Here is a 13,380-nt window from a genome sequence, read left to right as displayed (position 1 = left end):
CTGAAAGACCACTGAGCCAGGAAGAGAGAAGTGGAGGAAGAAGAAGGAAAGATGCACCGGGCCCTCCATTTTCCTAAGGGCCATGGGAAGAGAGGACCAAAGGAAGAGCAAAGAAGGAACATGGACACTCTCTGAGACCCTTCGCTGCCCCTTCCATGTGCGGTTCTATCCAGTACCCCAGTCTCTGTCTAATCAAAGGATCCTGGGGGGCATATGTTATACTCACTTTTACAAATGGGTCAAACTAGGCTCTGGGAAGTTAAGCCACTTGCCCCACAACACACAGCTGATAAATAGCAGAGCTAGGATTTTAGACTAGGCTCATCTAGGTTCAGCCTTTGCCTGACTGTGCACGTACAGTGGAGGGAGCAGGCTGGCAGTAAAGGGAGTGGGCTCTTTTTCAGGGAAAACTCCCCTGAGCAAAGAAACCACAGAAGTGATGATGGAAGATGCCTGAGAGAAGATTTTTGTTGTGGGATCCTTTTTCTTAATATATTGGGAGGCATGAAGGGACATACCTGCATTGTCTGACTCCTTGTAAGAGTTTGCTGTGAGCATCAGAAGGGTGGAGAAAGCATATGGAATTGATCCCTATATCAGGAAGAAAGTCCAGATTCCCAGGAGAGTTTTGTAGCACTTTCTCTGAGAAGGACAAGATGCCCTTTGGTAGCTTCTGTGAGCATCACAAGTGCTATGGCTCTTTGGAATCATGCAGTGTGGTATTCACAGCCTTGGGGCAAGTGGCTGCTTGCCTTGGGGCTTCAGTGGACTGTTCGTGCAACAGAACTGAGTACAAGGGAGGACAGGGTGCATTTCCTTCCAAGGCCTTCCCCTCAGGGTCCGAGGGGAGTTACAGCCATGCACGGAACTGAAGACCTGACCAAACAGGAATGAAGACTCTATAAGCACAGGTGCAGAGTATGCTGAGTGAGGTCTTGGGTGTGAAGTAGGAATATAAAAACCTTACCTGATCAGTGCTTCTGGAACTTTAACTTGCAACCAAAGTGCTTGGGGATCATGTTGCAATGCAGATTCAGGCTCGGCAGGTCTGGGTTGGGCCTGAGAATCTTCATCCTAACAGGCTCCCAGGTGCTGCTACTGCTTCTCTATGAACCTCACTACTATACTCTTTGCTCACCTTGGACCACCTAGGTCTGCATCAACATGACCTGGGAGCCTGTTAGAGATGCAGAATCTCAGGCTCCACCCACATCTACTGAGGCAGGATCCCACACGTACTTAGTAACAAAATCCCCAGGTGACTCAGATGTTCAAGTTTAGGAAACATTTCTCTAGAAACTGAGAAGTGCCAGTCATGTGCTGGGGAGTGGGGCATAGTGGGTTGAAAAATGACACCCAAAATATGTTCACATCCAAATCTCTGGAACCTGTGAATCTGACCTTATTTGGAAAAAGAGTTTTTTCATATGTGATTAAGTTAAGGATCTTGAGATGAGATCATCTTGGATTACCTTGGTTAACCCATATTTACAGATAGGTCTACTGAGGTTCATATTGCTGAGAAGACACCCAAATAATTTTCAGAATATGCACAGCTATGAAGGGAAGTTTGGCCAGGTGATATCAAACAGCTGCTGGATTTGGAGCTGGAATCCCTGGGGGGCAATCCTAGATGTGGCACTTATGGTGTGACATTGGACAAACCATGCAACCTCCATGTGGTTCAGTTTCCTCATCAGAAAAATGGCGACTTCTCTGCCTTCCTTACTTAGTGTTTGGGTGAGTGGGTGCATAGGGGTACAAATGAAATGATGGATGTGAAAGGGATTAATGTTAGAGACCGTAAATGTCATGGTCCATGGTAAGCCCTTGGAGATGGAGAGCTATTAGTTGTGGCACATTAACCATTTATAACAATTCTTTCCCCTTCACACTTGCCTCAAGGACAACACACAAAGAAATATCACCCACACCTGCATCATCATGGGCAGGGATTTCTCCAAAGTGACAGTTGATTTCTATTTGCCTGTTTTTGGTTGTTTCTAGAGCACTATGAGTAGTAAAAGCAGCAAGCTGTGTTTGGGGAAGGTGGTAAGCTTGCCTGAGGGAAAGTGTTGGTGTCTAGGGAAAGTGTTAATTTCCACTGGGAAGGGAGGTACTAGTGAGCCTGATCCAGCTCATGGATGACTTCGGTTTGTCTGACACTGAATTTTAGAACACTGAACCTACGTTCAATGCCTATAGGTGAGACATGCTCCTTTTCTTCTGCAAGCTCTCCTTACAGTTGGCCTGATCATAGGTGTCTCACTCCTCTAGACATTCTGATTGTGGAACCCTTACTGGCTAGCCACCACTCCATAGGTAGGACCAGCTTCATGTGTAGGTAAAGTAGGTGCTATTATTTTAGGGGTATCTGGAAGGCAGCACCTCCTTTCTTCCCTCCTTTACTTCCACGAACCCTGCTTGCTGATGCTTATAATTCTTTTAGACAATTCCTTAGAAAAACAAAAACCTATGTTGGAAGGGAGAAAACATTTTGAATATTAGCTATGCTTTATAACATGGGTAGATAAGTTTAGCAGATCAAGAAAAAAATCGGGGGGGGGCAGGTTTTGATAAGAGAACTTGAGACACTGAGGCTGTGTGTTGGGGTTTGTGTGGGTAGGTTTGAGAAACTCTATGAAGCAGGTAGCAAAGGAATATAAATGGATGCAAGGGCAGAATTTATGTGTAAAATGGGGATGTACCTGCCTCACAGTATTGTTGGGAGAATTAAATGAAATGATTATGTAAAGGACTTAATATAATAAGAAAGTAAGTACAGTTACTCTTGTTTTTCTTGGTCTGAAAGAATGAACACCTGTCACAATAAACTGGAATGGGAAAGAGGCAGAAGAGTGAAGTGTTCTCAGCTCCTCATCCATCCAAGCTGCACTAGGCTAGAAGAGGAAGCCTCTGTGCCTGAGTCTGCCTGGGTTTCCTCCATGCCAAACACCTGGCCATTTGGAAATTAACCAGATGAGTGACTGTTTCATTCATAGCTGACATCCTTGCCAAAAGAAGAGATTGCCTAACAGCTGTCTCCATCATAATGGGCTTCTTAGCACTTGTCAGTTTGGCCTAAATGGAGAGAATTTTATGGCCATCATGAGGTCTAGTTTGCCCCCTGTGTGTTTATAGTAAATTACTACTTTTTTCTCCACTGTCTGTTTTTTTTCATGTAGTACCACATCTGAAATGAATTGAAATTGTGCAAAACTAGAAGTGTTCCTAGTGGTTAGGTAATAGCTTAATGGAATCTGATAATTTCCAGTTGAGGCAGCTGATAGAATCCACACGTTAATACTACCACCTTATACTAAGTGAAGTTTTACAGCACTTTCCCATGCACTACCTCTCTTGAGAAAGAGCCTCCAAACATGCATGGAAGTGGGTAAGGCAGGTAGAATCATCCAGATTTTCTGGATGAAGAAACTAAAGTATTTCCTGACTTAGATTCCTTGGGTAATGAGGCAGGGAATGAGCAAGGCTTGAAAGGGGTTTACCCAACACCACATGGGGGAGAGCCAGGAACCTGGGACTAGACTCCTCAGCCTTCCAGCAGTGAGTCCTGCTGCAAAGAGGTGGCATGATGGAGGGGCCAAGACTTTGGGGTGAGAAATGGACTAGAATCCAACTCCTTTACTGGCTGGGTCCTTGAGGGCAAGTCTCCCCAGATCCCTGGGCCTCTGTCTTGTCATCAATAATGTGGGGCTTCTTGGGGCGATCATACTAATGTGAGAGTTGTCATGAAGCTTAAAATGAGATCGTAATGTTGAAGCATCTGGCACATCTTCTGCCCCCTCCACTGCACGAAAAGAGGTTTCAGGGTGTCATGATCAGCCTAATTACTGAGCATCATCATTATCAGGCCCAAGCCTCACTGAGAGGTTGCCCTATAGCAGACACTGTGCTGAGAGCTTCACATAAATTATCCCTTTAATCGCCACATCAACCTTATGAGGAATTTATTATCCTCACTGGATTGATGAGAAAACTAAGGTATGGGAAGATTAAACAGTTTGACCAAAGCATGCATTTAAGAAAAGGCTGAGCCCAGATTCAAGTCTTCACCACCTCCTTATTTACAGAGTTGTTGAGCTGAAAGGAACTTTAAAAATCACCTGGGCCACAGGCTCAACTTCCATGTCTCATAACTTAAGAACTTTGTTACAAGAAATGTTTTATTAATAAATTAAAATACTAAGGTTTGTGAAACATTTGCTTTGGGTTATAATTAGAGTAGATTTAAGGTTATTTTTGCAGTAATTCTTATACTTATCTTCTTATAATAATTTTGACTTGTACTTTGAAATGCTTTCTTGGTGGAAGAGAAAGAGGCAGGTATACCTAATGGGCGGGGCTTGATGACCAGGTTGCCTTATCTAAATGTACTCCTTTTGTCTGTTGACCTGGTGGAAACAGGGTATGGCAGCGACTCCCTAAATGTAGGCCAAAACCTGCTAAAAGCTGCAGTAAGGGAATGAGTGAGATCTTGTTTGAGTTGAGCCATGGAGCATTCAGCTCTTGACTTTGCTTTTTGAGCTAAGTCCAACTGAAAGTACTGCAAATTACATTCAACTCCTTACTTTGACAAAGTTTAATTTAGCAAGTCTTTTTGCAAATACAGGTGAGAGATTCAGTCCCAGAGACCAACTAATACAGGAGATTGAGGAGGGCCCAGCTAGCATTCTTTCCAGTGGGTCAGTGCCACACACTTCTATGGAATATTAGCACCATGAATGGTGAGGGGTGCTGCTTAGAAATAAAAAGTGACAACTTCCAACTGGCATTTCCCATTATGTGGGATCTTTCTGAATGAGATGATTTTCCACTTGTGGGAGGGAGGAGTAAGATGTCAATGAAGGCAGAAGGGGGTTTCTAGAACACCCAAAGACAGAAGACTACAATTGTTCTCACAATTTGAAAATGATAGAGCCCTCATATGCATTCATTTCACTAATAATTTATACATCCTAGCTCTTTGAGAGCTGGTGAAAACAGAATCCACAGCACATTCAGAGTGACAATTAAGTATTTAACAATGAGGCACAATTCTGAAGAGAAAACAGAATTTTCAAATGTATGTTCATCAGCCCACTGAAAAGTCAATGATATTCCAAATTCCTTAAGCCTGTACAAACATATGAGGTTTGTCAATACAGGACAAACAGAGTGACAAGTTGAACAATTACTCAGATAATTTGTTTCTGGGAGAGTTTGCTTAGATCATGCAAACTAGTACTTTCCATCTCCCCTTCCCCCCTCACCCCCGTTTTCCCATAGCATATTTTGGTATCTGCATTTATCTATATACAACTATATCCACCTTCCATTTCACTTTGACTGTATAGACAGACTATGGCTTTGGCTACATATATGCGCATTAAATACAGTAGATGTTCAAGGGAATTAGATGGATGAAGTACACTGATCCAAAGTCTGTTTTTCTCTACTGTGCAGCTCCAACCAAGGACAAAGTAAACTGTTTGTTAATAATCACCAAGTGAATTAATGAGGACACACTATGTCTAAAATCCTTGCTTTTCTTTCAGGGATCTGAATTGTTTGGATACTCATCTAGATCTGACTACAGACATATCCAGATACATAGATATATTTCCACATATGTTTACATCATATAGATGATCCAGATAATTCCAATTTCAAATATTTGCTTCTTTACTAATGCCCATCCTTGAATTCTTAGGATACCTGCTTCCCCTTTACTTAGTTTCTGAGTCAGTTAGAATATCTCTGAGCTAGAGTGTCAATTCAGTGTTGATCTTGAAAGTAAATATGGGGAGAAAGAATGGGGGATGGGCGTGGATTCCAAAAGAAAGAAAAGACCTCCCACTCTCAGGAGTTTACACTCTCATTTTATACTCAGCTGTTGCCCTATTGCAAAGCAGCAGGATAAGAAGAATATTCAGGTTGACTCAATGGAAAACATTTACATATTTGTAAATGAGTTTAGTTTTTTAGTTTTTAAGTGACATTCAGCAGATACACTCTTATAGCGATATCAATATAACACAAGGAAAGTAGTATTTGGAAATTTCACTAATCTACTTGATTCGCCCTGGAGAGAAAATTCCAAGGTGTGCATTTGTCCAAGGCTATATAGTGATCCAATAAACTAGATAAATGTTAGATCTCTAAGGTAACTGTTAAATCTGAGGTAGGATAAAATGTGATTGCAGGGGTTCTACCCTAGCCATGTTCTCTACTGATCTGTTGCTCTTGGCTTTTGGTGTCATAGAAAGAAAGAGAGGGGGAGACATGTTGAGGGAGAAGGATTATGGTATATGAGGAGCACTCCTTAGAAGTTTGAACTCACTGGGTTGTAGAATTAGATATAGATTCAGAGACTTCCCCTCCCCCAAATCACTGAAGCTGTGGTAAGAATTAATAGATGCCATTACCTGAAGTTATTTCTTGGTGTCTGTACTCCTGGAGCTAAGCAACAATGCAAACATGAAAAAAGGAATTTTATTTTAATTTGAAATGCATTGTGTGAATTTTTTTCCCTATAGCAGATAAATGGTACTAATTATATATTTTACTCAGGCTATTAATAAGTTACTTTGTATTACCTGACTCTACACCTATTGTATCAGAGGTAAGTGGCTGAGGAATAAATTGAGAGACTGGGAAAGGGTAGTCTTCAATTTAAGTTTTGCCACAGACAAATCACATGTGGATAAACAAGAGTTAGTTGAATATAATTCATAGGAAAAGTCAAATGCTAAATTTGTAAGCATTTCTCCAAGGGTATGGATACTGTAGTCCCCAACCCCCTGAAAACCAAATGAAAGCCCCTTTTGAACCTAGGTACCCAGATGTTGGCCTGGCCTTTGTAATCACATTGATTGCTTCTGCCCCAGTCATTACAAAGCTCCCATCTCAGGGCAGGACAGTGAGGAGTCGGGCATGAGTCTTGCTGATGGCTTGTCTTTTCAAAAGCATGTCTTGTGGAATTGGGCCTTTAGGGCTGCAGTTTCCTGCACAAGTCTTGGCCTCCGTATTTTCTCCTGCAGTCTGGTTTCTGGTTTGGATGAGCCCAGATGACCGGTGACACCCCACAGGAAGTAAGTGTATAAAGGCCAGAGGCCACGGTTGTTCATGGGAGGAGGACTACCTGGCAAATGTGGGTGGTTTCCATGTGGAATACTGTTGAGAAGTGCTCCAGGGCAGGGACTGACCAAACTTTTTTACTGGTCGAGGCACTTGTCTGAATTTCTTGGGATGAAAATCATTCCCAGCAGGTCGCTGGTCTCATCTGGGTGCAAGGATAAGTCATTTTTCTTCTGCATCTTTTCAACACATCGACCTTGCAATGTCTGCACGTGGAAGCATCTCAGAAGCGTGACCAGGGTGACCTTCATCATCACCATGGCAATGTATTTTCCCGCACAGGCCCGGGGCCCAAAGCCAAATGGCTGAAAGTACCTGTAAGGAACCTAGGAAAATGATCAGACAATTAGCCAGAGAAGTAAAGGCTAGAGTCATGCATATCTGTTTGATTCATCCTGAAAACACTGTGAGTCAGAATGCTCGGTTTCGGCGACTTGGCCATACTGCTCCTTCATGGAGAGAAATGACTGTAACTCAGATAAGCCTCTTTCTCCCTCCAGTTTGATTCACCCTTTGTGATACGGACACAACTTCAAACAATCCCCAGTGTTACTTTTCATGTAAAATACTTAACTAGCTCTGTGGGAAGGCCATGGCTTTACTGCTATTCTGCCAGTCATTGAGGCAAAGATTGTTTTTGTGCCAGGCCATATAACATGATGACAAGGACAAATTTAGGCAAAGGTGTGGATTCCCTGTCTATTAGTGCCAAGGATCTAAATATTTTTAGTTATACAAATATTTAATGGGACACCTCTGCCTGTCTTGTCCCCATTTGGACTCACATAGTGCCTGACACTTAATACACACTCAGTAAGTTATTTTTGACCAATTGCCAACATGGCATGGGTTGCTTATATAGAAATGGAATGAATTAGACAACTGGTTTAACTGAGATCATATTTCCATATGCAAATGGAAAAAGGGGGCACAGAGGGAACTATCTGGATAATTCAGGTGAAAAAAATCTTTGCCTAGAATTGACATAATGGAGGCAGAATCTCCAGTACACCTCAATTACAGAAAAAGAACAAGCTGAGGCTCTTCTAATTACAAAGTCTTATATAGAATGAGGCCTAGTGCTTGTGGAGCCATTTGGGAGACCAAAGGCCCACTGCAAAAACCAAATCTTTTCTTCTCATTTGATTTCCATCTGAAGCAGAAGTGGATTTCCTTGACTTAGATGATGCTACGGCTGAATCTACATGATGACAAGGTGATAAGTTTAAATGGAAACGTTAAGTTTAAATGGGTTGGTTAAAGAAAATTTGCCTCATTTTAAGCAAATTAAGGGCCTGAATTATTCATCTTTTGACCTATTGTGTGGCCTCCATGAAGACATTTCTGAGAGCTGGAGAGCCAGCCTCCTTGGCTTGAGGACAGACACGGTGGCCATGTTCCAAGCTAGGAGAAATGTGTTTTCCTAGTGAGGTGTGAAGAGAATGAGTAAATAGAATGAAATGTACACAGTGCAAAGACAGAAACAGAGAGGATTTAACAGTTGACATTTTCAAGAGTGGCGCACTCAGTTTTAAGGAAGGGCTCTTACATTCCTGGCAAAATTTTCAAGAGTAAATTCATTGGGCTTGGGGAAAAACTCGAGTCTATGCATTCTTCCAATATTCAGGATAATGTTAGTCCCCCTTTTCACTGGGTAGCCATCGATGACATCATCCTCTAAGGCTTTGCGCATGACCAGGTCCACAACAGGCTGGTACCGCATGCTCTCATAAATAAAGTTTTCTACCACTTTTAGTTTTTGCATATCATCAATCCTTATGTCTCTTTCACCTGTAGAAGAAGATAAAATAGTCAAAGCTCATGTTAGTTTCAATATACGATCAGTGGTAAAAATACTATACTTTCCATAGAACAGTTTGCTCTTGGTTGAAAAAAAATTTATATCTATAATTCTAATATAAACCAGCAACCTGCGTAAAATATGTTATGTTTGGTCCACAGAGTATCTTATGAAAATTCAGATTTGAAGTCAATTATCTTAACACCTCGGCTTTTCATATTAAACTCTAAATTTCTAGAAAAATTAGGAAGGTAAAATGGGACCCACATTCCCACATGGCTCTGCAGTATCATGTAGACCTACCCAAACTGCTTCAAACATTTATTTATCTGCCACCTCTGTGGTTCTTGAGTTTTGTCCCCCACTCTAAATTCTAGAAGACATTCATTCCTTCTCTAGTCAAAGTGAGATGGTGAGTTTAATCAGGTTCAAAGAAATTTTCTCTTCTGGTATCCTGTGCAGTCATTTGTCAGAAAATATCACTGATAGTCTCTCCTCCTCATCTCATCAAGAACAACCTGGTGTGGTAGTGTGGCGAGAACCCCCTCTCCCCACCACAACAAAAGGGGTGCCTCAGATCAGCCCTGGGTGAACTGGGGATTGACGGATCCCCCCGATGTCTCAGCTTGGCCTCACACTTGTCAGAGAGGTTCAGATTGGCCAACTCTCAGAATTGGCAAAACTTCAAAGCATCCTCAAATGGGGCAAAACTTCAAAGCAGAATTGGCAAAACTTCAAAGCATCCTCAAATGGGGTACCACTTCTGCAGAATCAAAATCAACCCAGGGTCCTGAGGCAGCTCTGTCTCCTGTACAACTATGTTATTCAGGAGTGGTCTCACTTAGTCAGAGAACTTTAACCACCCAGCCCCTCACATACTGCTCTCTGTACACTTAAGAGTTTAATGGGGTGTGTTTATCTGGGGTGGGGAGGTAGAGGGCAGATGATGGAGTAAGTAACCAAAGGTGTACCCTTGGAATTAATTACCAGGCATGCAGGTCTAGAGGGAACACGTACACATGTGCTAGTGGTTGTTTGGGCTTTCCATCTGTGCAGAGGTCTGTTGAAGCATCAAGGGAACATCATGGGGCACAAGCACTTTTCACCTCTCAAGGAAATTGTATTAAAGGTTAATGATCTCAAGAGCAATTTCCCTTGTGTTGCCTGTACCCCCATCATTCTGTGACTCTCACCCTCACTCCACTGAGCTTGTTTCTTGAATTCTGTTTTTCTCACGAGACTGAGAGCCCCAGGACTGCAGGGATGGCACTGGCTTGTTCACCGTGGTGCCCTTGCACCTGGCACAGAACCCATAACCTGAAAAGGGTGCTTGAGAAAACGTTCCAAAATTTGAAACCCAGATGTCATTCTGGCTCCTTGCTATCTACCTTCCCAGGCAGTGGCCCTCCTATGGCAACGCATCTGCAGAACGCTTTCACATATTTAATCTGTGTATGAAATTTCCCCTTGTCATCTATTTCAAGCAGCACTCAAATGGTTTTAAAGATAAATACGATTAAAAGTTTTTAATAATATGATGCCTTTCTACAACAAAATAGGTTGTTTCACAGGGATTCTGTAAAGTCAAGAAAGAAAAATCTATATCATTACTGATACCTCTTCACATATGTCTGAAATGTGTTCCTAAAGAGATTACTTATGTGAAGCACATTGCAAATAATGCATTCTGTTTTCTCCAGAAAGCAATTCTGACTTCTTCTGAACATGGCAGTGTCTCCAGGGAAGGGTGGGGATATCAGAAGCAGTGGCAGAGTGATGCTGAAGCAGAGGCAGAGGAGGGAGGGGGCGGAGTTGGGAAGAGCTGAGCAGGGACCTGGAGGCTGTCCTGCAGAGGAGGAGGAGAGGGTGGGGGAGGGAAACTGATCGCTCCCCTGCCTCTGCTATCATCACCCTTTCCTCCTCCCTCTGCCACCACCTGGAAGAATGGGCTGCTTGAAACCCAGAAACACTGCAATAAATGATAGCCATTTCCCTGGGTGGACCCTCAAAAGCCTTTTGTCACTGATAAGGTAGCAAATCCCTGTGGATGATCCCATGTTTTTTAAAACACAGACAAATAAAACCGCGTATATGTGTTTATGTGCCCATCAGAAAAGACCTTGAAGAATACACATCAAAATATTAATAGTGATTCCCCCTGGGGAATGGGAAGGAGAGTGGAAGGGATCAGGAGATACTACTTTCTGCCTTATACATCTCTCTATTATTTGAATTTTTTCCAATGAGCGTGTATTTTTTTATATCAGAAAAACACAGAAACCTGTCCGGCATAATGAAAATATGACACATTGACTTGCTCTATTGTTCTCTGGGTGGATTCTAATAAAGATTTTGACATAAGATTCTTAGGACCTAGAAGCTGATATTCAGAAGGAATTGTTTTCTAATCTCTATTGTTTGCTTGATAAATTCTTACCAACAACAGTCTGGATTTCCTTCATTATTGCCTCTTCAACCTGGGGGTGCTTTGCAATGAGAAACAGCATGAAGAACACAGAGACAGACATGGTGTCCGGCGCTGCGATCAGCATTTCCAATATGCACTGGTTCACATTCTCTCTTGTCAGGTCACCACGTTTCTGAACAATTGAAACGAGGAGAAACATTGGAAAAGTGAAAGGTTCAAAACAGGAAGGAGGGTGGCACTCAAGGATCAACAGACCTCAACAATATGAAATTACAGAAATTACAAGTCTCTGGATTTGACAATGGACATTTTCATTAATAATCTTCAGCTCAAAGCTGAATAATTTAGACATTTATCTATGTATTTAGTAAGTCTTTTCACTCCCCGGTTTTCATATTTTATATTGTGCAGACACAGAGAAGTTTAAATCTTAAAGTTCAGTCTAATCTGATTGTCTAATAGTGGGCAGTTTTGGTTGGGCATTATAGAAATACTAAACCAAATATTTAAAAACAGAAACATGCAACAATTAACAAGAGGAAATTGTAAGACATCTATACACAGTCATACATATATGTTGTGTGGGAATTATGGTTAGTGCAGGTCTGTACCTCGGCAAAAATCAACTCAGTGGCAAAATCCATACAGTCTTCTAGTTTCTCTGCTGTTGAAATCCTCTGTCTTTTTTCTTCTATCAGAATTTCCATGGCATCCTTCAAATCCTTGCTGGAAATAAAAGTAAAACTATAATCTACTTGTACTCAGTTAAGACACCTAAAAAAATGGATTCATTTGCCATTTGTTTAAATAAAACAATCTGTTTAAGTTGAAGCCATTAGTTCTCATGAATAATTGAATTTATACTTAATTCTTTGCAAATATCCATAAATTACATATACATTACACTTCATATTAAGGAACCGGAGTTAGCCAAGATGTCAAGGTACTGGTAGCAAAATCAAGGCTGTAACCTATAGTTAAAGGTTAAAAACTGTTACCGAAAGGCTAAATCCAATATATTTTTTAAAGTATTGGCATGATAGAGAAAGATGCATACTGTCTTTCTCACTTGTATGTGGAATCTTTCTCACTTACATGTGGAATCTTTAAAAAAGTGCAAGATTATAGATACATGGAACAGATTGTTGTTTACCAAGGCAAGAAGTTGGGGGTGGGAGCAAAATTGGTGATGGGGATTATCAAAAGGTACAAACTTCTGGTTTTAATAATAAGTCATGGGGATGTAATGTACAGTATGGTGACTATAGTTCATAATATTGTGTTGCATATTTGAAGGTTGCTAAGAGAGATCTTAAAAGTTCTCATCACAAGAAAAAATTTTGTAACTATGTATGGTGACAGATGTTAACTAGACTTTTGTGATGATCATTTTGCAGAATATATTGATACAAATATTGAATCATTATGTTGTACAACCGAAACTAGTATAATTTTAAATGTCATTCATACCTTAACAAAAAATAAGTATTGGCACACTGCAAGGGTATTGCAAAAGAATTTCTCTAGGTCTTTACTGCTCTAGGTCATAAGACATATTACCTAGTTCACTAACCATTGGCAAATGTTACACAGAGAGGAAAGTTGCTAAGCTAATTTTAAAGAAACCAAAGAGAAACTGTTATACAGTCTCATGCAATAAGTTTCTATGGGCCTGCTGACCATACTGAAGCTAAACTAATGACCAAGTTTAACTGCAGACCAATAAGACTCTTAAAACCACCACAAATTCTGACCACAGTGAAGAGATGAATTGTTTATCTTGTTGATTCAAGTCACAATAAGCTCTGGTAGAAACAAAGAGAAATGTTTAAAGGACCAACTGGCCAAATCATCCACCTGATACTCATCATCCACTTGAAATATATAAAGCAACATCAAGCTGACTTCCTGGAGACTAGTATTACTGAATTTCAAAACACACAAACAGGATGAAGTTAACTCTTCAAACAAGTTTGGGAACTTTTAGGGAGAATTTAAGATAGTCAGGGACATC

General features: G+C 41.1%; 1 protein-coding gene across 1 annotated transcript in view; it reads right to left on the bottom strand.

Annotated features, from left to right (window-relative positions):
* Nucleotides 1–7,214: 7,214 nt before the first annotated feature.
* The window catches only part of LOC103012080 (aromatase), a 31,873-nt gene continuing 25,707 nt past the window's right edge, over nt 7,215–13,380 (bottom strand). The window contains exons 6-9 of the mRNA XM_007170396.2: nt 11,978–12,092; nt 11,376–11,538; nt 8,687–8,928; nt 7,215–7,463 (exon numbers count right to left, since the gene is read on the bottom strand). Coding sequence (XP_007170458.1) covers nt 7,215–7,463; nt 8,687–8,928; nt 11,376–11,538; nt 11,978–12,092 — 769 coding nt within the window. The remainder of the gene's footprint in view (nt 7,464–8,686; nt 8,929–11,375; nt 11,539–11,977; nt 12,093–13,380) is intronic.

The sequence above is a fragment of the Balaenoptera acutorostrata genome, chromosome 3 (genome assembly GCF_949987535.1).
Source record: "Balaenoptera acutorostrata chromosome 3, mBalAcu1.1, whole genome shotgun sequence".
Classification (NCBI taxonomy): domain Eukaryota; kingdom Metazoa; phylum Chordata; class Mammalia; order Artiodactyla; family Balaenopteridae; genus Balaenoptera; species Balaenoptera acutorostrata.
This window is presented reverse-complemented; position numbering and strand designations above follow the sequence as displayed.